This window comes from Opisthocomus hoazin, chromosome 5, assembly GCF_030867145.1.
Source record: "Opisthocomus hoazin isolate bOpiHoa1 chromosome 5, bOpiHoa1.hap1, whole genome shotgun sequence".
Lineage (NCBI taxonomy): Eukaryota > Metazoa > Chordata > Aves > Opisthocomiformes > Opisthocomidae > Opisthocomus > Opisthocomus hoazin.
Genome location: NC_134418.1, coordinates 27489577 through 27515977, shown reverse-complemented (window position 1 = coordinate 27515977; position 26401 = coordinate 27489577). Strand labels below are relative to the sequence as shown.

General features: G+C 35.8%; 1 protein-coding gene across 2 annotated transcripts in view; it reads left to right on the top strand.

Annotated features, from left to right (window-relative positions):
• The window catches only part of PDS5A (PDS5 cohesin associated factor A), an 86973-nt gene that overhangs the window by 34075 nt on the left and 26497 nt on the right, over positions 1-26401 (top strand). For both annotated transcript variants that reach the window (XM_075420716.1, XM_075420717.1), the window contains exons 3-16: positions 5061-5264; positions 5663-5749; positions 6544-6641; positions 7148-7274; positions 11217-11297; positions 12765-12905; positions 13956-14071; positions 14855-14949; positions 15819-15964; positions 20906-21057; positions 24400-24513; positions 25166-25247; positions 26019-26067; positions 26188-26327. In XM_075420716.1, coding sequence (XP_075276831.1) covers positions 5061-5264; positions 5663-5749; positions 6544-6641; positions 7148-7274; positions 11217-11297; positions 12765-12905; positions 13956-14071; positions 14855-14949; positions 15819-15964; positions 20906-21057; positions 24400-24513; positions 25166-25247; positions 26019-26067; positions 26188-26327 — 1632 coding nt within the window. The remainder of the gene's footprint in view (positions 1-5060; positions 5265-5662; positions 5750-6543; positions 6642-7147; positions 7275-11216; positions 11298-12764; positions 12906-13955; positions 14072-14854; positions 14950-15818; positions 15965-20905; positions 21058-24399; positions 24514-25165; positions 25248-26018; positions 26068-26187; positions 26328-26401) is intronic.

Genomic DNA, 26401 nt, shown 5'->3' with positions numbered 1-26401 from the left:
GATAATTAGAAATTCAAGGTACTATGGTAAAAATGGCAATAATGAAAATTTCATTATTTTCAACACTCTTATTTTTACAAGGTAGCTAAAGTACAAGTATGTGATAATAGAGATGCATTAAATCAAAAGCAGTGCAGAATGAATTTAATCCTAGATGTAAATAGCTATATTTTGTTTACATTTGCTAGCAATTAGTATTTAAATTGAGTGCTTAATTGTTTGGAAAAGAGTGAATGATGTTACATTAATAAGTTTAATACTGCTCTACCTCCTGCCTTTTGCACAGAGGACAGTAACATTTTTATGTGGTGGAAGCTACTAAGTCTGTAGGGTTTGATATAATTGAATATTAGTGCTCTAGCTGGGATTGGTTAGACTGTACAACAAGACTTCGGTTAGACAATAGTACTGTAATTTGAAAAAGTAGTGAGGTCCTGTTACCGTTTAATCATTTTTTCCTGGAATAAGGACTGACTTAGCATGATAGTAATTAATACGTAACTCTGAAATAACTACTTCATTCTGCTAGAGAATTATTTATGTAATGGTTGAATCAAAACTCGGGGAAAATGAGAATCCTTTTAGACTTAAAATGAAAGCCTTAATACAAAGAGAAATTGGAATGAGTTTTTGTTTGTTTGGGGCTTTTTTTTTTTTTTTGCAATTAGAACAAGGGTAGGTCATGATGGAGCAGATGACATCTTGAATGTAGTTCGCTTTAATAGAGTACCTATAATGTGAATAACTTTAGTAAAGAAGATTTTATTAACCTAACATGCAGATTCTTGGAAAAAACAATTGTACTAAAACATGTCTGGCAGTAACAATTCAGGCCTCCTCTCTGCAGTTGTATTTTTTCTTCCCCCTGGTTCAATGAAATACTAGCCACAGCCTTGAATTTTTTGGGGTTACTTGCTTTGTGATATTCCCTCATTGTTACATTTACGTATATTACTGGTTATATGAGTGGTTTTCCAGTTTGGGTTTAAAAATAGTTTAAATCTTTAAATTATGTTGATCTTTAGTCTTTTGTGTGTGTAGAGTTTATTTCAGGTTTTCAGTTTCATTACTATATTTTTTTTAATAGATCAATTTCTAACTGTCACAATTAATACTGGTACTGCAGTGGTAAGGATAGAAAATTTTAACTATGAAATTATTTCTGAACCAGTCATGAGCAGTTCTTTGTAAGATGTAACTTCTTCATAAGGTGTTATCAATATTTGTTAGGCATCATGCAGCTTGTATACTACTCTTTTATTTTGGTTTTTGGTAAATTCCTCTGAGAAGGCCCATAATTTGTAACAGGAAATGTAAAGGAGTTACAGGAAATGCACAAAGAGCGGGAACTGTGACTACAATACAATTTAAGAAAGTTTTTTTGAAAGAGCGGGGTAAGTGTGCTTAACTTTACGTGTTAATATTTCCGTTGATTCTGTGTATCCCAAGTAATACGAGTGCCAGGTGATTAGAAGTAACTTTGTCAGACCTTAACACAGAAAAGAACCTGAGTATGTTGTCATTTTGTTTCTTTGTGTTATGGATGTATTTCTGAACTATAGTCCTAGACCAGGACTTTGTATTAGATGTGGCAGAAACATGGGGAGGGAAGGGAAGGTAGTTCTGTCCTCGGGGAAACAAGACAATGGATGATTGCAGAGAGGAAGACAGGAGTACCCCAGGAAATCGTGGAACGGTCGTTGGTCAGTGTGTTGTGCTCAAGGATACGCAGTTCTAAGTGATATTTCATCAAACATACAATATCTTTTAGTTCTAAAGACTTAAGTTGCTCTCTTGATTGTTGCTTGATAACTAATTTTCCATTGTGTTGGAAGGTGAGAGTACCAGTCCTGTAACTGGTGAAATTTTGAGCGAGTTCTTTGCTTTCTAGCAAGTGTGAAGAGCCAAGCATATGTTGTATTTAATATATGGACTTTTTTCTTTCCTTTTATCTTAACAGTTAATTTCATATGTAGATTAGCAGGCATTTGGAAATAATTCTATTGTGTAATACCTTAATTAGTGCCATTAGTTGCTTGGCTATAGAGACTACTCCCAGGCTGTAGGATTTTTGATACAGTTAATTGCATATATTCAAGAAATGTATAGAATTATTTTGTTGAACTCTGATGACAGTCCAAGAAATTTTTGGGTTATACTTAAATGGAATTCTTTATTAATTCCCTTTTTCCCAAATCTAATATGTGTCCTGCCGCTAGCAAGACTTTACATCATGCTTTTAACCCTGATACAGCCTTCTGTAGTTTGTTTATATATTAGATTCATTATTTGTATTAGACTATATATTTTGTGTACCCCGTACACATTATCCATTCTTTGTATTACTTTGGCATCTGGGATTCTACATAAAGATCAGGATAGTATTCTGTTCATTTTTTTGTTCATGCCATAAACAGAACATCATGCACCGCAGACTCTGCTGGAAAGCAAAGGACAACAAACGAATACGGGCAGATACGGGACTATGAAGAAACAATGGAGGAAACATACATCAGTATGTTAAATAGCAGTTGCCGCTTGCCAGTGGCCCAGTTACTACCCAAGTGTTGTTTTCTAATAGAAAAGAAATATCAAGGAGTGCTTTGCAGGGAAATAGAATGAGATTTTGTGGATATTTGTTGACAGTTCCTTCTGAATACAAGAGCAACATAGGAAAATCCGTAAGGCTGGTGTGTTTTCAAACATGCAAGACAATGCCAAAGACTGGTTTCATTACTTTAATACCAGAATACCCTAACATTTTGTTACCGAATGGGAAAGTTGTGTGAGTTTTTACAGCACTGTGCTGCCTTACCTTGTCTGGTTTTGACAGATCAGGGAAGGGATATATGCAAGATTTATGCAAATTGTCGTATGAATATGAGAACCCGAAGAGAGATCTGAATCTAGGAGGAAGTTCTGGTTATGAAGCTTACAATACATGTAGGGAGAAGGGAGATCAGGCTTACGAGAAAGATCAAAAGATCGCTTCTGTAGGTTAACCGTAAAATTAGTAAAAAGACTGCAAGGAACTTCAGTGGGACAAGTTTATATGGTACAAGTACAGTTTTATCATCAGTCTCCAGGGTAGGATCCACAGATCTTTCAGTCTGTTCTATCCTGTTCTTAAAGCCTTCAGTAATAGTTACCCAAATCCCATACTGCAAGTCAAGGCCATTATTCCTTGTCCTGCCACCAGCAGAGAGATTGTGGTGTGGTGTATTTTTCTTTTTGTTTTACATCATGTTGGGTTTTGGTGTGGTGATGGTTTTGTTTGGTTGGGTTTTTAAACCTTCCCTATTGAAAGAATCTGGTAGATTTTGAAGACTGTTACCAATTTTTTTTAATTCCAGTATCTAGGAAGGACAGGTGATGTGTATAGCTGTAAAAGGCAGACCTGTACTGTCAGTAGAAGGATGGTTTTGTCCTTTCAGCTCATGCTTCAAAATATAGCTTAAGAATATTTTTAGGGAAACAGGCCAATGCAGGTAGAATTTGGATTTTTATGGGGTGTGGCTGTCAAGTTCTCTTTTATATTTTTATTTGGTTGGTTTGGGGTTTTTTTTTCTCTCTCCATTTCTGTCTTGATTTTTGGTTTTGCTACAGGTTGCTTCATGATGTAAGTTTGTAGAAACTTAGATTACTGAGGAGGAGTTTTAAGTAACATACTGTAGGAAAGGTTGCTGTCAAACATTTATTTTAATTGATAAGATCTACTGAGTTTAAAACTGGGTTCCAAAACTCAGGGAGGCGGTAAAGCTGAAGTGCGGTGTTCTCATGTTGGAACCGGGGGATGCTTAATAATGGAGGAACAATCTTAGTATCATTTGAATGACACGATAACAAAGGAATTGTGGTAAGAGTAAGTAAGAGATGTGTTTACTAGCTGCATGAGCTCAGTCTCCTCTTGTGTTTTACTGTTAAAATTCTAGAGGCGAATTTGACTCATTGAGATTTATCATTCTGTGTTTTCTCTTATAACTCTTTAATGTGTGTATACTGTGTGTGCAGTGGGTATAGTAAATCCTACTGGTATGCAATACGGCTGTCCTTCACAGTTTTAACTCTTCAGGATGCTCAGGTGACACGGAAGAATGGGACACAGAGACCAATTTGACTAAGACCATGCTAAGAATCTGTGGCATGTCTCCCAGGTCTGTGCTGACATCCTGGAAGTCATGCTCCTCATTCTTTAACAAATGTTATTCCAAAAGTTAAACCTGCAACTTGGTATTTCTTCAGATTACATTTTCACTTTCGATTTTGCCAGATGGTTGTGTTGAGATGTTTTAGTTAACTGGGGTTGCATAATAATTAAACATAAACATTTTAGGTGGTATTTCGTAGGAGTTGGTAGTTCTTAGGCACACTAGAAGAAAAAAGGAAACCATGTAGTTTATTTTTTTCATTATATAAATAAGGCTATAGATGCAATTTTGAATATGCAGAAAGAATAGATCTCCAGCATTAGACATATATTACATGAGGGCTTAAATTTTATCTGCTATCTAGTTCATTTAAACCAGATAAAAGGATTGTGCACATGTAAAGTAGTTCTTGAGCTCTGGGCTTTGATACAGACAGAGCGTAAGACTGGCCTCTTAGGCTCCTGTCAAGTCTTGGCCTAACTCATAAAGAAGCTGTGTTATACAGTGGCCTACACCTTAGGCCAGATGGCTTGCAGCCCCTCGAACTGTCTGCACCGAGGCAGGTCCTTGCTTGGAAGTGATCTGGGACAGCTTTGATGAAGAGGTGCTGCCATCTCCAACGTCATCGGTGTGCAGCAGTTTCTGTGCTGCACATCATGTTAAGATTGGCAAAAGAAGTGGGGCCGCAAAGCGTTCTTCAGTGTCTTGATTTAAAATACAAGTTCGATAAGCCTGTAAGTGTCAGATTAATGCTTCTCTTTTTTTGGATGTTTGTCCTAACAAAATTGTAATGCTGTGGTTATGCGGTGGAGCACATATTCGTAGCATTGTGTCCTTTTAGAAAGTATTCTTTAGTAATTAGGAATAAAAGCAGAAAGCACTCAAATGGAGGTGTTTTTCTGTGTTTTTCAGATGGTGGTAAAAACCTTCATGGATATGGACCAGGACTCGGAGGATGAGAAGCAGCAGTATCTCCCATTAGCCTTGCACCTTGCGTCTGAATTCTTCCTCAGGAATCCCAATAAAGATGTGCGCCTCCTTGTAGCATGTTGCTTGGCTGATATCTTTCGTATCTATGCTCCTGAAGCTCCATATACTTCCCATGACAAACTTAAGGTAAAAATGCTGTATAAAATAAAGGCTTTCTTCCTTCCTCATTCTCTTACTGAGGAAGAAGTACCACCCCACACCCCCCAAAAAACCCCAACAAAACCAAACAAAAGAAATCCAAGTGAAAAAAATTTTGCTCGCATATATACTGATGTTCAGTTTTGTTAAAGAGATGTTGCTTTAGTCTTTTGAGTCAGTGTAGTACTTTAAAGGCCAGAGATGTGTGAAGGAATGCTAGATAACCAGTACCTGTGTTGGTGATAGCTTGCTGTCAGTGCCTAAAAAAGACAATTTAATGTTCTCATATCATGAGTTTGTAAATGTGGGTAGATGTCACTACTAAAGGGTTATATTTTTACTCTCTGCTGAATCAAGCTTGTAAATACTTTATCATTTTTTGACAGGACATATTCTTGTTTATTACAAGACAATTAAAAGGCTTGGAGGACACGAAGAGCCCTCAATTTAACAGATACTTTTACTTGTTAGAGGTAACACAATAATTGTAACTTTTAGTTGGTGGTATTTGCTCTGCAAACCTAAGAAATGTAATCAGTCTTTCTCCAGAAGTGCCAGTATGCCTGGGAAATTTCTTTTATTCTGGAAATCACACCAGACTCATTGAAGTTCAATTAATTGTTTCTTTTAGTTAAAGTTCTGTTTGCATTTAATAAGTTCATGCAGCGTATAGTTGAGGACATGTTAAAACGATTGGTATTTATTACTGTTTAGCCTTTGTCTTGCAATTCTACATTGTTTTTTGTATCGTGCACCCTAAAGGTTATGTTACCTCATCAAGAGAGCATTTCAAATGCTGATTAAAATGCAAATCTGCTTATATTGATGATGGGAGAAGGAATATAAGATTTTGGTTTAAAAACATTAGAAAAACCTACTCTTGACAAGAAGTCTGTGGGTTTTATCAGCGCACGTTTAGAAACAGTATCTTGTTTGTAAACCTTTTATTGATGGTAAAAGCTATTGTTTCATACCATGAAGGAAAATGTCTAGAAACATGGGCTTACTATATTCATAATTTCTGTCAATCTGCTTTTATTCATAAGAAATCAGATTATTCTGTATTTAAGGGTTTGTGGGATGTATATTGCAAAGCCCGTTTGTGTTAAGAGCTCTTTATATGCAAAGCAAATACCCAGTCTCTTTCCCCAAAGGGTTTACAATCTATTGTGTAATATTTTTCCTTAAATAGAAGAAATGTAACTAACATAATCATATTTATGTGACAATGTGAAGTAATATCCTGAATATCCTATTTTTGTTTTAGAATTTAGCTTGGGTTAAATCTTACAACATCTGCTTTGAGTTGGAAGATTGCAATGAAATTTTTATTCAGCTTTTTAGGACTCTTTTTTCAGTTATCAAGTAAGTTGAATTGCTTCAACTATGTTAAACTTTCGAAGTATCATCAGTTTCAGGAGTAGACTGAATCCTTGCATAGCCTACAAATAAATGTGTCTGAATAGAACAAGTCTGTTCCTCCTAACAAGGAGGTACAGGGAAGGCAAATTAGTGCAAATTACTGACAATGTGGAGGGGTGTGTGTCTAAGAGTAGATGTGTTTTAAAATTTCTTGTCCATGTTACAGCAGTATACTTCATTCTGACTCATTTTTTTACATTTGTATTTCCATGGTTGTTCTTTTCTACTTTTTTGTTTTGTTTCACTTCTTAAAGCAAAGCTAGGGTGTTCTAGGCTTTTGGAGCTTTCTGTAAGAGGGGAAGGGCACATAAAATAGTTTTTGAGATGTGGAAAGTGTAAGGGAATGCAAGCTGGATAGCATTAGACATTGTTTCTTAGTGGTAGTGTTAATATTTGTTAATATATATGTTCTGAAAATTTAGTATTGATAATATTATTTGTCATCTTAGTAATAGCCACAACCAGAAGGTACAAATGCATATGCTGGATTTGATGAGTTCTATCATCATGGAAGGCGATGGAGTAACTCAGGAGCTGCTGGACTCCATTTTGATTAACCTCATTCCTGCACACAAGGTCTGTAAAATAAAGTATTATAACAGTGTACCATTATAACAATTTTTGTTACCCTTTGCATGTTGTTATCTCTAGCAATCACAACTGCTTCCCGCCCCCCCCACCTTGTAACAGCGGATTGAAAATTTCCTTTGGGAGTTATTTGATGCTGTTCATTAGCTGTGTCTAGATTATTCAGTATTAAGAGATTCTGCATACTTGCCGCTTCAGGAACTCTGTGCTGCAAGTGATACTCTGCTGATACTGCAGAAGTGTTTTCAAGCAAATGTAATATGTAATAGGAAAACCTTGTATTTTAAAGGTTGTTGGTTGTTTTGGTTTTGGGGTTGTTTGGGGTTTTTTTGAACTGAAAAGATGTGAATTATTTTTTTTACTTAAAAAAAAAAAGGAAAGGGAAAAAGGTTTCCCCAAGACTTCTGTGGTGACTTGCTACTTGCCTTTGCTTGCCAGTCAGACTCCCTTCCACGTCCCTAGTTCCCTAGTTGTTTCCCCCCTTTCCCTCATGTCTTTCTCCTTTAAACTTTCCTTTTAATAAAACTATTATCTGAAGTGTAGTACTTGTTTGTTTTTTTTTTTCTTCTTGGTAGGTTGCTTTTAGTGCTCCATATTCTTTTGTGAGTTACATAAAAGTTTGGTTGGACTAGGTGATCTCCAGAGGTCCCTTCCAGCCCCTACCATTCTGTGATTCTGTGTGATAGACTTTCTCCCCTTTGCAGAGTTCAGCATCCCTTTAACTCACTATGTGTCCCCCTCCTTTCCTAGACTAGTCTTACCTGAGCCCCTCCTAGCAGATTGCTGCTGTCAAGCAGATGTTATCTTAGCCCATCTATCTACACAGCTACTTCGGCAGGTTCTTCAGAGACTGTCACTGATGCTGTCCTCCTGGTTTTATTGTGTGACCTACTGTCTGGTCCCTTGGTCTGCAGTTGAGCTTTTGAAGTACCTTTACCGTAATGGCTAAAGAAAGTTGAAAGGAGAATAAGCACAAATCCCTTAGCCATGAAATCAGGGAACTGAGATGCAGGCTGGTTTTGCCTTCCACCGACCAAGAAAATTCCCTTGCTAAAACACTTGTGCTTCTTACTGAAAATTGTATGGAGAACAGTAAATTTCAGTTATGAGCTACAGTAAATGAACTGTACTCTGATTAGCAAGTATGTGTTTCTGTTCATTTATTAGTTTAATGACAAAGTTAAGGCAGCTCTATCCATGACTACATAATTAAATTAGCACATAAAAGCAGGGATTATTCTTTTGGTTACCTAAAGAGGGAGAATCCATGGAAATGTATAGCACAGGAATGACTAAGCTGTGGCCATTGTCATTTACCTGTGAAATCTCAGCAACTGGTGTATGAAAATATCCATTGTCTGAGGTCAGTTTGCATTCCTTCTGTCCTGACCATGAGACAGGAACGTCATCAACTCATTAACAGCAACGAGATGACATCTTACTAAAACTGGTAGCAGGAAGGGGGAGGCTTCTTATAATGATAGAGAAAAAGAGTCCTCTTGAAAATATGCTGTTCTTTGTAAGTTGTTTCTAATCAATTATAGGCAGTAGAGATCAGGAGTGGAAACAGAGTAGTGGAGATGTGTGCGTCAGGTGCTGGGTGGTGCTGTTAACAATGGTGAGCATTGCTCTGAGGATTGCAAGACCTGATAAACCTTGTGCAGCTGAACGCTATGTTGTGACTATTTGGTGTAGGCAAAGAAAAAGTGAAGATGATCCATTAGCATTATTAGCTTAATCATATAACGTTGCCTAATCAAAGAAGTTACCAAGCAAGGCTCTGATAAAGAGGGAGGTAAACTTGGTGTAAATACTGGGTTGTACTGCATATTTAGTATCTCTTAAAAGGACTGGTGGCCAGTCCTTGCTGGTTCTTGGACATCATGACCAAGCAAATAATATGCTGTAGTCAGTGCTCAGTATCATACTTTGGTCAGTATTTTGGTCTGTTTTAACTTGTTTCTTGTAGTAGCAGAACTTGAACTACTGCTTTTTCATGGTAGTAAAAAAAAAAAAATCCCAAGCAAAACAAAAAACCACCAAAAACCCCAGAGAGTTCTTTTGTCTGCTCTGCCTAGCAGAGTTTGTGGTAGTCATGTTCTTATTTCATGAATGGATCTCCTAGGAAATTTTGTGATTAGATTAATTGTTTGTCCTTAGGTATGTAAATCAGAAGCACCATAGCTTGAAAAACACAGTTTGTTTTCTTGTAGAGAGCATATAATAACAACACTTTTATGTCAGTGCAAATTGCAAAATGCAATTGAATACTAGTCATTCTTTGCTATGACAGAAGAAAAGTATCACTGTGGCTAGGCTGTTCTGCTTAATGGAAGTTCATCTTTGTAAAGGAACTGAACTATGTTTTGGGTAATTATTCCTATTTGGATTTGTTTTATGGTTGGGTGGTTTTTTTTTTTTTAACTCTCTTACATTGTGTAAGATAATACTACAATAAAAAAAAGAAATATACCAGTACCTAGACATAAAGTAGAGTCTACCTCAGCATCTAAGTTATATTCATTTGTACCTCCATTATCGGTAAAGTGGCTTTACTGTACATTGTTCTCTCTGTGTGTGTTAATGTGGTTCTCCTCTAGCAAATCCGCACTTTCAGTAGCAGTATGGTATGTCATATTTTGCTCAGATCACTTATGGCATCAAACTGCGGTTCTTTTTATTAACTTTAGGGAAAAAAACCACAACTGTCTAGGAAGAAAAATAAAATAACACAATTTCATTGCAATAAATCTTTGAAGCTGTAGTGAAGATCCAAATAATATATTTTCTGTAAGAGATTGGCAATCCTTTAGTTCAATACAGACATACCTGGCAACAAGATTTTAATCATGGTCTGGTTTGGAGAGAAACTGTTTTGTTTTGAATTTGAGAAGAGTTCATACATATCTGTGTGTCTTTTATAACGAGACATCAGTTCAGTGCTATAGTTACTGAGGATGTATTTGTTTGAGCCTTTGGCCATTTGTTTCTCTTTACTTGATGAACTGTCTTTTTGGTTTGTCATCTCATCAGGGGGAACATGAGGGAGTCATTCTTGATGTAGACTTGCTGAGTACTGTCTTTCCAAGAATCAGTCATCCTTAGACTTTACCTGTATTTTGGCTGCAGTCATTCGTAATTTTCAGGGCAATCAGCTAATCCACCTTCCTTTTTCTCCCCCCCCCTTCCCCCCCCCCAAGCTGCATTAATCCTAGACGGGATAAGATACTGCATATTGGGTTTTGTGCAGATTTGGACAGTCACATTTTTCAGATGTGCAGCTGCGTTCCTTGTCTTGCTCCAGAGTAATAAAAGCAATGTTCAGATTTGTTGTGTTGCAGTCAAACGTTTACTTGGAAGGCTGGCAGTTAACTCTGCCTAAACGAAGGTGCTGTCTGTGGGCTCTCAGAGTATACAGTACAGTCCACAGAGAAGTCGGTGCATAGTCTTACTCTCTAGACAAGGCTGAACTTTTCTACAGGGTGTACATTTAATGAGTGTGTGAGGGGGGAAACAAAACCACATTTAAATAGTTACTTAGACTGGTTCATTTTTCAGTGGCAAAACTTGGTGCACGTTAATTATCAAAGTATGGAGGTTGCGGTAATGTTTCCTCAAAATTTTTAATATGACTGCATGTGAAAACTTTTTATAGATATGAATGCAATGCTAAAGGTAACAACTGGAGTGACAAAATCATGGAAGACTGTGCAGGAAGTGATGCCTTTGGATTAAATTTAAGTATGTAAAAATTAGTTTTAAGATTTTTCTGAGTCTGTAGTTGTGGAATTAACATAACTGAACTTAGATATCTTTGAAAATGAATAGAACGGTGGTAAAACATCCTTTTAAAGTCATGGTCTTTTAAGGTTGGGAGAGAAAAATAATCTGAAATAGTTTGCCTCTATTTTTTTTTTTTCTTTATTTCAGAACCTTAATAAACAAGCATTTGATCTTGCAAAAGTCCTGTTGAAGAGGACCGTCCAGACCATTGAGCCGTGTATTGCCAATGTATGTAAATTAATTAATCCATGTTACCTACAAGTAACAAGTGTTCTTGCAACTGTCTCTTGATTTATTCCAGATTTGTTTGTTTAAAAATACTGTTTATAAATGTCACATTTTGTAATGCAGCTACAGGAATACCATTTTCTGAATAGGATATTATTAGCTTGGTGGAGAAAGGAGTATGTGAGGTGTTTCAAATAAGTGAAGAGGAAATTTATTTTTGCCTATCTTGGTCTAAAGTTAAGCCTAAATCTAGGTTGTGAAAATAGGTGACCACCAAAAAAACCCATGTTAAAACAAAGGAGTTGGTAGTACTTCAAATATCCAGCAACTAGACAGCCTCATTTCATACCGAGCTTTAGGATGAAGCATTTCAAGCTGGCAGCTCTTTATTACATTTATTTTTTTCCATCCTAAACTTGTTTTAGTCATAAAAACTAAAAGAACTGAGTTTTTTACAAGGCTTCCTTCTACTGTAATTCCTTTTGCTGAATGTCAACGTTCTATGTTCTACCTATTAAAATAGCTGCTACAGTCTTGTGGCAGAGGTGGTCTGGTCCATTCTGTTCCCTTTCCCTAGTGCTGAAGACAATAGGATTCTTAAAAGTTAGAGTAGTTTAAAAAGGGAATTAGGCAAATTTGTAAAAGACTAATCAGAAAGTATTTAAAATGAGGCGTCTCACTAACAAGTACCATTTTCCAGTTCCCTTGTTTCGTTGAGCTTTTGTAATTAGTCATAGCTGGAAACAGGATACTGCATAGAGTGACTTTTTGAGTTGATTCAGTATTACTCTTCCTACTTTCTTGTTCAAATGTGTAATAGCTTTGTAGCATTTTCACTCCTCAAATAATATTGGTATTAACCCACAGTATCTAATAGGAAGTACATCAAGCATATTAAAATTTAACAAATCCAAAAGAAATTATTTATATTTTGGGCTGCTTTGGTTTTTTCTGTTAGATCGCTAACAACCGTGGTACACTACTGTCAAATATTGCAAGACATAAAGTCATCTGACATTCTTTAAAATGGATTAAAATTAAAGAAGCTTCTTTTTCACAGTTTGGTGATCTTCAGTTTGGATTGGTTTTAAGTTAGAAGAAGATTAAAAATAAGACACTAAATTTTTTTCTCAAGGTCTACTGGATGAATGTATTTTTAAAATTAATAGTTCTTTTATTACCTGTTAATTTTGCTGGGGAGATAGTTACTGATATCTTAAATTATCAAGTTACCATAAATTAATCGATCCTGATGGAAGTAATAGAACTGAATTATGAAGGATGTTTTTCTGTAATTTGCTCGAACCAAAACTGTAAGTATGAAATGCTTTGATGTGATGAAAAAATGTGCATGGAGTACCTTCCGTTAGAATTAAAGTATTAAAAATTATTTTAATGTAGCATCATTAAAAACAATGTTTGCATTAATGAAGGAAAATCTGCTAAATAATATTGTTTATATTCTAGTTTTTTAACCAGGTTCTGGTACTGGGGAAGTCTTCAGTAAGTGACTTATCAGAACACGTGTTTGACTTGATACAAGAGCTTTTTGCCATAGATCCTCACTTACTGCTGTCTGTCATGCCACAGCTTGAATTCAAGCTGAAGGTAGGTTACAGTGTAGCTTTGGACAAGTTACAAAATTTGTGTGAATATTAAGAGTTCAGAGATTTAATAAGTGTTCTGCTATAGGGATAAAAATTTTATATTTATCACATTTATTTTAAAGATAAATGTAATATTAAAGAAAGGACACTGGAAAGTTGTATACAATTGTGTACTTTCTGTGTTTGCAAACATGTATTACGCACACAAAATATATAATCATTAAAATGATAAATTCATGTCTAATACAAAAGTTACATGTACTTAATCGTTGGATTTCATCTGAAATTATAAAGTAACTGGGCTGTGGTTGGCTTGTTGAAATGCAAGTGTGTCAGCTTCAGAATTGATTTGCAGAATTTTCTTTTGCAAAATAATTTTTTAATAGTAGAGGAAATATTACCAAATGTTTTCTCAGATTTGTCATAATCGGCTAGTAAGTCAGCTGGCTTCTTTTGGACTCTTGGAAGTAATCAATTGTGATTTGGGTGTTTGGGTTTTTTTAATTAAAAAGCTATTTGTCTTTCACAAGATTGCAAGTGGACAAGAGAAATAATTTTATGTGTGAGCATGTACGTATATGGTGGTGGGTATGGTGGCAACAAACAAATAACGAAGAAACAGGTATCTGGTGAAATTACATGTGTCTTATTAATGCGCATCTATTTATAACATCTTAATTGTTGCCTTTTCCACACACATAAAATAGTCTTAAAGTATATTTTAAAATAAAAATAAGATCATTCATTGTTGAAATTGTTAGGGTTATATGTTGTTCAAACTACTGTGCATGGGTTTTTCTTCCTGAAAGAGGAGGAATTTTCAAAGCACAGCCGTCTGTTCAATGGCTGTAATGTGTTAACTTAATAGGTATTTGTATAATTTTACTTATAATCATTTTATAATCTAGTTAGGGAGGCTGAGGATTACCAGGAATTGTATCAGACTCACATTTAAATCTAACTTATAAAAGCAGAAGCAAAAGGAAGCCAGAAAATATTAAAATATAACAGATAATGATTTACAGTTCCTTTTTCATGTTTTGATTTTTAGAGCAATGATGGAGAAGAACGTTTGGCTGTTGTTCGACTTCTGGCTAAACTCTTTGGCTCCAAAGATTCTGATCTGGCCACACAAAACCGTCCTCTTTGGCAGTGCTTTCTTGGGCGGTGAGAGAAACGGGGATAGAACTCTGAATTTCTGTTCTTTTTTAATTCTCTGATGGTATTGCATTGTTCATTGTGTCTTTAGAGGATGTAACTGTTTGTTTGTACTTGAACAAGTTCTTTTATTAAATCTTTGAAGCGGAGAATTGCATACAGTGATATTTTAGAATGAAGAAGCCGAAAGGACTGCTGCTATATTGCTGTCAGCTATGGGAATATAGGTTAGATAGCACATCACATACATAGCAGAAATTACACAATAGGTATGCCAGCATTGTTTGAAATTTCATACTGTTCAGCGATATCTGGAACTGTATCTATTTTATTTGGCATTTACCTTTTTGAGTGAAGAAATATTTCCTTTTAAGTAAATATAGAGATCTGTTGTTTTTTAAAAAGTGAAGGTTTCCAAATGGTACGTTTTGTATGATGGTTTATATTTTTATAATTTCATATATATACCCAGGCACACACACGATTGACAGCGTATGGAGAATTATGTTCAAAAGTCAATGGACAAAATCCATTGGGTCAACATTTCATCCGCATACAGAATATTCATCCTTTAATTTTAGTCCTGACTGAATTTCATAAGAAATAACATAAGAATTTGTAGAAGGTACATAATGGAGATAAATTAAAAACATTTCTATTGTATTATTTTGCCATATAAAAATATTCTAATAGTTAATGGAACATACTGTCAACACATGTTACTACATAAAGCATAATCTTCATTTACAAGGCTAATTAAAAATTAACATTCATTATCTTCTGTCCCTGTAGGTTCAATGATATCCATGTCCCTGTGAGACTAGAGAGTGTGAAATTCGCCAGTCATTGTTTAATGAACCATCCAGACTTAGCAAAAGACCTAACTGGTGAGATGCTCATACAGGGGTTTAGAATAATTTAAGAAATGAGCAGGGAAGGATTTAATTATTTCTGTACATAGCAGTAGAGTTCTAAAACGTATCAAGACTGATGCTTGATGCTGGATGGAAGAGCTAACTACTGAGTAACTGCTTTCTGCTGAAGATAAGCGCTACTTATTAGAAAGAGAGGAGTATGTGACATTGTGTGGACTTTGTCAGAGTGAGTCTTTAAGAAAGCTACCCATTGCAGAATGAGTTTTAAAGTTATTTCAGATTCTAATGAAACTTTCGGAAAGTCAAAGCAAGTATTGGTGCAACATCTTGATTTATCTTCAAAAACAGTTGTGTTCCTCAGTACTCTCTTCCACTGAGTTTGGAAGATGCCATTGTGCTGATCTAAACTCTGAAGATTCTTCCTTCATCATCAGTTTAACTATGAGCAGCATTTCAGGCTGAGCTGAAAATACTGGGGTTTTTTGATGCAAGCAATTGTCCATATTTTTCATTTATTATTTACCTTCTTAGCTCGTTGGGAATGAGAGTGTCTGCTCTTTTTATTTCTTCTCATCTCCCCACCCCCCTTTACTTGCAGTGTGTTCTAATCAACTTTATTTCACTTCATTGCTTGTTGCAGATGAGGTTATCGTAAAAGCTATTCACTTGTATATTCTTCTGATATTTACAGGTATATAATTGTTTTGTATTTTACATAGAAAATGATGGAACAGATGTTTGCTGTAGACAGTTATACGTTTAATAGATTATATGGTTGTGATATGTGACTGACATTTAGTTGTTTTAACATTATTAATAAATCAGAATGCATGATATCTACATAAAAAAGCCAAATTTTTCATTGTTTCTGATTGTAATAGAATATTTGAAGGTCAGATCACATGACCCCGAAGAAGCCATTCGACATGATGTTATAGTTACAATTATTACTGCGGGCAAGAGAGATCTTTCTTTAGTCAATGACCAGCTGCTTGGCTTTGTGAGGGAAAGAACACTAGACAAACGGGTAAGTGTTACTATTTTATTTTCAGGAATATCTGCTTCTAATATAATTTGGTAAAAGTAAAACCAAAAAAACAAAGCCATAGAAACAGAGAATCTCAGAGTTGACTATCAACTAGAATGCTGTGGGGAAAAAATATTTTCTTACCAGAACATGTTAATGTAGATTCCATATTCTGGAGGCACCACTCAAGTGTTGTCACACAAATAAGATCCTTGACTTGTGAGGAACACAGTTGTATTGTAAGAACGTAAGAGTTGCCACGTGTTTAGGCCAAAGGTCCCTATAGCCCGGTTTAATTCTCATAGTGGTCAGTTTTCGCTTCCAGCAATTTGTGATTCAAGGATTTCTTAAATTTGCTTGATCATGTTCATCATATCTTTCAGTGGAACTTTATTCCATGAATTTGTAAAGTTCTTTCTTGAACTTACTTATGCTTCATAAGCATCCATGGCATCTGCATCAGTAAATTCAAGTTTAATGCACGTATGGAAAAAGTAACTTGACTTGTTTATTTTAAACTTGTCTGATAATTTCCCTGGGTTTCTCATAGTTCTTGCATAATGTAAAATAGTAAATATTATTTTACCCACTTACGATTAATAAATAAGTATACCATATCTTCTCAACTCCTCTACTTTCCAAGCTAAAGAATCACCTGATTAACTTCCATGCAAATTGATTATTGCATACTTCTGATCATTCTTGTCTGGTTATTCTATATCCCGTTGGAACCTAGGTGACCAGACTCGGCCATGGCATTCAAGGTGTGCACCACGTTGTGTACATACTTTATGATAATTTTCTTTTTTCTTATTCTTTAGCATTGTTTGTCTCTTACTCTACATCCTGTCTATAACGTATGTTATTCTAGCTAGTTAGTTTCATTCTTTTAAAATAACTTTCTCATTTTTGTGTTCCCTTTTTTAAATGAGAATGTTACTGTAATGGATTTTGAGACAAGGATGTCATCTTTGCACAAAGAGAAATACGCATTTTGAGTATGTTCACTATTACAAAGCAGCTCTTCAATTAGCTGTAGCGGCAGCTTGACCTTGCATGTTTCTCAGGGGTGATTAAGACCCCTTCCTTCTTTTTCAGCCATTAAGCAAACATGCCGAAAAAGTCATTTATGAGATCTAAAAACTTTGAGTAACCAACACTTCCCACTGCGACTTCCACTTAGTCAGAATGGAAGGATTGTTACTCTGTCTTCTGCATAGTGTCTCTGTTCTCCTTTTGGCATGTCACCATCAATAAGAGCCAGTCCGTTGTACACTGTAATACGGATTTCTGTGGAGTTAAGGATTTTCAGTTCATGTAACCTTAAACCCAGTATGGTGGTACTCAGTGTTCCTAATACGTTTGACTCAGTGATTTCACACCAGTCACAGGTTTGATGATACATTATATTTCAAGGTTAGATGCCTTTTCAGGCATTCATCACTGAAGAATAACTTCACCTCTAGATGATATTTCTCTTAGAAAAATCTCTGGAGAGGGCTTTAATGAAAACATATCCCAAGGAGAAATGAAAATTGAGGATTGACTAGAAACTACTACATTAAATGTTTAGCATTTGAAGTAGACTTTAACAATATAACATGTCTTTGTAAATGTTATTAATGTTACAAAGTGAATATCAAGGACTTCTGAACTTTCAGTGTTTTTTTTTATTTGGGATTTTTCTCCAGTTTGGGAGAGGGACCTTGATATGTCCGTGTAACTGTCTGTGCATTTTCTGTGCAGGATTTTTTCAGTTCCAGACATAGTGCATTGTACCTATTTTAATTATTCTTTTGCTTTAAAGAACTCACTTATCTTCTGCTGACTGCATTTGCCCCTTGTAGCCAGGTTTCTGTTGGACAAATCTACTGTAAACTTCTAAGTGATCATTCATGAATTTGACTTCATCTAATTCCTTTTTAGACCTGCAATCATGTATCAAATGAATATACATATTACTATAAAGTGAACACTTGTCAAATAGGCTGAAGTAAAATGCGGATTGTTTAAACACACTAATCTGTCATTTCAGTTCTGCCTTAATAAAATAATGTGGAACCTAGAAAACTTTAAATCGTGCGGTTTTGCCATTTATGTGATCTGCTTTTTTTCTCCTGACCATATATTTTATTTGTCACAGTATTAGTAAAGATAGCCTAATGACTTTTTTAGGGTAAAAGTTTTTGGCTTAAAGTCAGTAGTTTTTTGTTTTTTTTTAAAAAGCGTCCTTAGCTAACTTGATCTGTATGGGTATTTGCACAAGGATTACAGCTATTAAGAAACAACAGCAAAATGCAAAACATACCCCACCACCACCTGTAGTTTTCGAATCCATTTTTATTGGTCAGTTTGGAAAAGTAACTCTGGGAACAGATGCTTCCCCAAAATTGGAATCCAGTCTTTGGTAGGAATTGTTCTGAGGAGTTTTCCACGGGGGCACCATCTCTAGGGTCTTTTCAGTGTCTTCACTTTTCAGAATAAGTAGTTTCAGGAGACATGTAAAAAAAAAAAAAAGCTTCTGAAATTGGTTCAGGTAATTTTCCTTTCGACTAGAGTAACTTTAAGAACCTGAAAAGTCGGAGGAGAGTTTTGACAGCTGGATTCTGTTTGTATTGCTCCAAATAGCCTTTGTGGTCTCGAGACTTAGCCCCTTTGTGAGAACAAGACTTTCACATCATCAGCTTGAAGTCAAAAGCTATAGAATGAGGAGCCATAGGAACAGACTCCCATTTTCTATTTCTCTTTAGGCATTTTTCTGCATGTGTTAGTTTTGACTCCTCTGTGTATACTAAAAACCATTGTGGCTTCTTCGAAATGAAGGAGACAGATTTTAAGAATTTAATATCCTTAACTCTATGGAAGGAATAGGTTAGCTATTCCAACAGATAAGGGGTTGTCTTGAACTTTCAGTAACATTTTTTTTTAACTCGGCCCAGCAGTTTTCAGTGAAGGAGTTTAATTATGCTGGTTAACCAAGGAAGCTAAGACTGTCAAAAGTTCTTTTAATTAAATTAGAGTAGTAATTCTGGTAGCTGTGTTTATTGATCTGCTCCCTTTGAAACTGATCATTATGTTCCCCTTTATTTTAATTTGCCTTCATCTTTTACCTAACTGTATGCTGTTTGAACTTTAATTCTCAGCAGCACCTTACTGTTTTCCTGCCTGTATCTCTTGTTCAGTGGCTTGTTTCCATGATGTCTCAAAGCATCCTCTAAGGGATTCTGTCCAGTGCTTCCTGTCTTCTGCCTGAACCTGCCTTTCTGCATGCTCTGACTTCTACTCTCTACACCAGTTTCAATTGTCAGAAATCTATTGACAGTCCAAACCTCCTTTCCTTATAACCCCTTGTTAAATATTCTGCTTTCATTTTAGGCTTAAATTTTCTAGACTAGTTTCTTGCAATCCTTCTCCATTGCCTTCTGGCAATAGTTTTGCCGTCCTTCCTGTCTCATATTGGAAATCTGATGAAGCTATCAGTTGCATTGGAAAGGTATATCTGAATGCAGAAAAACATTAATACTTTTCTGAAAACGTTTTTTTTCCAGACCTTTATTTTCTTTGAAGTGTGCTTTAGATCGCAATGGGTGTGAGCAAATTCCTACAGAGAAGTCAAACAACATCTGTTTATTTCTAAATTTTTTCTCTTTTGTGGAAACAAAGTATTATACTATATACTGTCAATGTCATTACGGTCTTGACCTGTTACTTGTGGTTTTAATAATTAAGAAATATGTAACAAAATAGAAATTTTTTTCCATCTTTTTCCTGTTACAACTTACTGCAACAGCTAGGGGTGTCTGAGACTGTTGTGCTGACTTAAGCCACATTATCTTCAAGATTTTTTTCTTTGCCCTTCAAGAAAAGGAAATCACTCAGTAAAACTATTAAGAAATTAAATGTGTAGTATCTCAATGTTATTAACACAAGCCCTCAGTTTAACGAGTTTGAAGAAGGTATGCACAGTGTGAATGATAGTGTCTACAGTTATGCTTTATAGGGTGAAATGATTTGAGCATTGTTAGTCTTTGGAGTTCAAGGCCAAAATTGATATCTTGTGTGTTCTGGAAGAAATTCTTTCTTTCCATTTTAATTTCATGCATTTCTTTTAAATGGTGAGGGAAGACAAGTTTCTTCTGGGGCTTTCTGTGTAAATCATCCAGTGGGAGACACTATTCTCTCTAAATTAATCCTCAATCTGTTCTGATATGATTCCTTCCTACATGTCAGCGTAGGAGAGCTTATGGATCTTGTCCGTTGAAGTGTTTAATAATGGGACATTTCCTGCTTATATAAGGGGATAAAGTAGTGACCACCAAAAGCAGGGATGAGAACCCAGGAGCTCCATCTGTGGATGTTATAGTCTGGCTTTTTCCTGAATGCCTGGAGTCTTTCAGCAATTACTTCAAGGCTTCAGCAAAAAGGGCCTCTTCCACTGCCCTGGAAAGTGGCCAAAGAGTTCCAGCCCTGGCAGGTTTAGCTAGGCCTCAGCTCCAGATCTCCTGTTTCTAGACAAGTGTACTGTAAGACAGTGTAAGGCTTTGGGGAGCTGCCCCTGGTTGCTGCCTGTCTCGGAACAGATAAGCCTTCCAAATCCTGGCTCAGGAAGGCACTTAATTAGGCATGCATGTTAAACCGTACTTAACTTTTGTTATACTAACTCCTAGATTTTCTTTGCTCAGCACAGAGAAGTACTGGATTCCTTTGTACAGATAATACTTCATAGTACAGGAAGGACAGCTCTTATGTAAGCTTTACAAATTCTCATCTAGAGGCTCTAAACAGCATTTTTTCAGCTTTGGAAGTGTCTAAATGTTGGAGGCCAGAATGTGACCGGTTTTTGTCTTTCACACTTGTACATCTTTACTGTATTTTATATATGTTTGATACTTATTTACCAAAACCACTTCCCCACCTTCTTTTTATTTCTTCCCCCTCAAGTGGCGAGTAAGAAAGGAAGCTATGATGGGTCTTGCCCAGCTATACAAGAAGTATTGTCTTCATGCAGAGGCTGGAAAAGATGCTGCAGAGAAAGTGAGCTGGATAAAGGATAAACTTTTGCACATATATTATCAAAATAGCATTGATGACAAGTGAGTCAACCTAATTTTAATTGTATGGTGATAAGAGATACTCTGAAAATATGTGTTTATCCTGAGAAAGCTGTTATATCACGTTCTATATTTGTGATTTTAAGTATGATATATTTAATTAATAATCATTAAGACATGTACTAAGATATTCAGGATGGTTTCATTATCTGTTCATGTATTCATTGTATTTACTGACGGAACTAGATCTGTGATGTTAGTAGATTGTCGTTAACTAACCACTGCATAGAAAAAAAAAGTCAAATTTTGCATTTACTATACCCAGTTCTGTTTGCCTTACTACTTTCCAGAGGCTAGGATGTTAAAATCCATCATCTGTGAGCATTGTGCATGTATACACCACAGTGCATGCACAGACATCTCTTTTTGGTATACTATGTAGAAACAGACTCTTTAGGTAGAACAAAAGCTGAAGAAGTATCAGGGGCGCTTCCACTGTTGACTAGTCTTCACTGTTCTGTCACTCAGTCTGTTTAATTTTCGAAATACCATTTTGCCTTAGGGAAAAGTATTTTGACCAAGGTTTTGGAAGATAGTTTTCGACTCTCACTATTAATTCTTTGTCTTGCACAAGGAAAGCCAGACTATGAGATCACACAAAGGTAGAATTTCAGCCTAGATTTTTAATACAGCAGACTCTGAAATCAGCCATTTCTTTGTACTGTTTCTTAGCGTCTTGCTTACATAGTCTGCTACCTTAGTACATTTCATGTTCTTAGTGACTAGTCTGAATGGGCTAATAGCCTCCTTCAGTTGCCAGTTATGACAGTGAGTTCTTACTGCTGCAGTGGTGAAGGCTCTCACTTTGTTTGCCTGGCTGATCGTAAGTGGGTCAGAGTTACATATTTGACTAGTTGCTTTCTTTGTTTAAAAAAGAAGAAAGATATAGGTATGAGATTGTACACACAGAAATGACACTGAAAGTCTGCTGAGGTAGAAGTATCAAATAGTGAAAAATTAGGATATCTCCATATAGTTCATATAAAGCTAATTCTCAGATGTGCCTTAATTTGCATTGAGAGATTCAGTCGTGTTTTTTCTAGCATGTTCATGTCTCACTGTCAGTACACAGGTTTGATAGTGAGCAGGGAATGAATCAAAGCTCCATGGTGAATGGGACAGATGTTTTCAATATTTCTGTTCACGGAAAATGCAGAACACTGTCAGGGAAATGAGACAAGGAGTTTTAAGGAAAGACTGTGTCATCAAAGACGAGTTTCTGTCTCTGACATGATTGCTTCTGAAAGTCTGATTAAGCCACTGAAACTGGTCTTTTCATGAGTAGACATGGATTGTATGCTGTTTGTTTTCTGTGTATCTGCACTGAAAGATTGGTGGTTTGATTTTCAGCGTTCTTCTAGTTCAGTTTGGTACCCTGAATTTTAATCCAAACTCTGCTAGTTTTTTGAGGTTGAAAATGAAGTTCTTGCTTAGTCACACCGTTGTGTTAGTTTTCCCATCTTAGAGTGGAGGAGTACATGCATTTCAAAATGCACGTCAAAATTAGAAAGTTAGTACTTTTAGCACCTGAAGAGCTGTAGAAATGCCATGATCTTTTAAGACAGTCCATCCAATCCATTGAACACACAAGCATACTTCAAAATTAGCCATCTCTGTCCTGTTTTCCTTCCATAATGAAGGAGGAGGATAAAAAGTGACAGTGAACAGCTGTCTGAGCCTAGGAGTGTTTTCCATTGTGTGCATGGGATAACACCAGTTCTTCTTGCAAAGGATAGTAATGCATTGTCACACAGTATTCGGGCATGAAGTGGCACAACTTTTCTCCACACATACTTAAGTCACTTAATGGTTTTGATGTTAGTTGACTATTGATGTCCGTCTGCTCAAGACTGGAAACTTCTAACCATAAGAACTGCTTATCACCAGTGTGCTCTGAGTTACTTTATTTTACAACAAATGTATAGGGAATGGAGTAAAATAACCATATCTTAAACATCGCCCTGTTACCCCCTCTTGATATTCTAGCCAATGATTTTCCTCATAGGAGAAAAGGGGAATTGCCAATTTGTAAATCTTTACCCTAACCAGCATGGACCAGGGAAGGCATGATACAGTGTCACCATTTGTATTGGCAACTTTTCTAGAACACGTATCTGTAGAGACATGGGCTAGAGCAATGTTCAGAAATTGGTAAGATAACTCTGATGCCTCCAGTCTCCTCGTACATTAAACGGAGATGAGTCTCCTGAGACTTGGAGATCCTGTTCCCCAAGTAATTTCATTCTTGGGAGTCATCAATAGTGAAATGTACATTTAAAGGGAGAAAGCCAAGTTTTCGTTAATATTAACAGAGTGCCTTGAGATAGTTGTATCCATATTCATTATCATCTTTTTATTCCTCTGCCTTGCCGTCATGTCTCCTAGAATTTTCTTTGAGCAGAAATAAGGTATGTTTGACCTGTGCTGCCTTCTATGCTCTTTGTACAAGGCACTCCCAGAGTACTTCCTAGGAATCATAGTGAAAATGTTTATAAATTCAAACACACAAAATATTTGTCCATAAATATAAAATTGTATAGCTGAACATTGTGCACAGTTGTCATTGGTATGGATTAAATTAATGTCTGAATGTTCTTTCATTTAGGGGGCTATAATTAGATTAACTGTACAGTCATATTTTGTAGTTCAAGTTTTGTATTTTTTGTAAAACCTTAAATACGTATTACTGTTTTTTAAAAAAAGAGAATTGGAGAATATTTTTGCTAGTTTGGTTTGCTCTCACTTAATTTCCCTTTTGCTCCTTTTGTTGTATATGCGCTGGCATTCCTTTGTCTATACATTTTTAATGCTGATTTTTAGCTTCTGTATTAAGATAATGAGTAGTTTTAACTATTTTGCTTTTTTAAAAATACTATAATTTTATCTTAACCTTTGCCTTGAGGATACTTCAGATTTTTACTTTTCCTCCCCTTCAAGTTAAATTCTTGTATTCTTTCTCCTTTATTTGGGCTTTTTACTGTCTGTATCCCTTTCGCTCACATATGAGAGTGAACAAAGGGAGATTCTCAGAGCCTAAAGAAAAAGGAGAATTTGGATGGTGACAAATAAAGCAATTGCTCCCTCTCAGAGGAGAAAATGAAAGAAGATGGAAAAGCTCTCAAGAAGCAGTTCTTGCTAATCTTTCTATCAGAAATGGAAGAGATTTTTACAGATGAGACAAAGACCATTACTTTTTTTTTTTTTTTCCTTCTCTGTTGGAAAATCTAGTTTCAGTGACTTCTGATATTTCTTGTTCTTTCAGCTTGTCTGAAAGGTATCACCACTTTTGGAAATGTACAGGTTTTATCTCTTCTTTTCCTGCAGATTACTGGTAGAGAAAATCTTTGCTCAGTATCTTGTTCCGCACAATTTGGAAACGGAAGAGCGAATGAAGTGCTTGTACTATTTGTATGCTAGCTTGGATCCAAATGCTGTCAAGTGAGTATAGTTTGTATTAAGCAAATACTTGCTTTCTCAGGCTTTTCCACCATCTACATAATCGTACTCGTATTATCAGGATTTAAATAAAAATATAAGTAATTGATGCTTAGTATTATTTGCAAGTAGTCTTTCAAAACATTTTCCTTTTATATAGAAACTGCACGTGTCCTTTAGACAAAAAGATACCTTGATATTTGAGAAGAGTGGTTTTATCCATTCATTTTCATTCAGTGAAAACAATGCAGAGTGAGAAATGTGCAAGTAAAGAGTTGTAGATTTGCTCTGTATTAGGGTCCATGATGAAGATATCTATAACTGAATTTTGGTTGACAGTGGCCTGGTTTTTATGTTGAAAATGTTATTTTCAAGATAATGTGGGCAGTTGTAAGACATATGGGGCTGTCCTACATATGTGAAATTGTTCCAAGTAGAATAATCAGAGAGATGATGCTCTGCAGAAAGAGAAAATCAGTTCCACCTTGTTTGGAATGGTTGTTTTTGGTACTTGGTATGTTTTGCTTGTACCTAGCAGATGTTGCACTTGTAAGATAAAGAAATAAACAAACTACCTTGTTCACTAATACATGCAGCATGTTCTCGTGATGAACAAATTGGTAAGCTTTTCTTTTCTGGTTTTGCACTTTTGCAGAGCACTGAATGAGATGTGGAAGTGCCAGAACATGCTGAGGAGTCACGTACGAGAATTACTAGACTTGCATAAGCAGCCCACTGTACGGTTTTGAAAATATTAATACTTCATCCTGGAGACCTGTTAGACTAATTTACTGGGATTTCTTAATACTGTATTATTTGTTCAGTGTGACTTTATTATTCTGTTGATTTCCACATGTAGGTGATGTTCCATTCTCATTAAGTGAAGTTACTTTCAGTAATGCTGAGAGGTATATGGCCTCCTTGTGTTTACCACTATTTTATATTACTGGTCAATAACTTTGGGAAAAGTTTTTAAAAATTTCCAGCTTTTTTGTTTGGTTTTGACATATTTTTTTGTTTCTCATAACGTATTTTGAGTGTGGAATGTGTGGTAACATAAAGCAATGATTTGTTTGTTTGAAAACAAAAGTTTTTTAAGTATTTGTACTGGAATTTTACTCATAAGCATATCTTCAAACTAGCAGAAACTTTAAATAGACAGGCATTGCTTTGGGGTTGTGGTGTGCAGGTGGGCTTTGGGAGAATTGTTTGTTTGGGGTCTTTTTGGAGGTCTTTTTCCAACAGTTGGTTTGATCCGTTATGTGAATTAGTGAATTTTTGCAGTTGTTTGATATTGCTAGAAGATGTTTCCCCTTTTTCTGTGTGTAGTAGCTGCTAATGATACTGTTACACTATTCAAGTATTTATTCTTAAAACAAAAACATAAGACTCCAGGATAGAATGAAGTGCTGCAGAAGAACTTTACAGATCAGATTAAGTATTTTTAAGGTATATTTTATAAAGGAGATATCGTTGATTTGTTTGTTTGTTTTTGCTGTTGTCCTCAGTCAGAAGCAAACAGTGCTGCAATGTTTGGAAAGCTGATGACCATAGCAAGTAAGTGTTGATAAGTTCTATAAACTGTTACTACAGCATTCCTGGAAGTTGTATTTCTGTGAATCTTGGCATGCTGAAGTGGCAAATTTATCTTATGTTAAATTGTGTTTAATCGCACAGAAAACCTTCCAGATCCTGGAAAAGCACAAGATTTTGTGAAGAAATTCAATCAGGTTCTGGGTGACGATGAGAAACTTCGGTCCCAGCTTGAACTGTTAATTAGCCCTACATGTTCTTGTAAACAGGCAGATATCTGTGTGGTAAGGAAATGGAAGAGCAAACTTTTATGCCTTAAATATTTGTCCTTAAAACAGTTATTTGGAGTTAGTGGTAT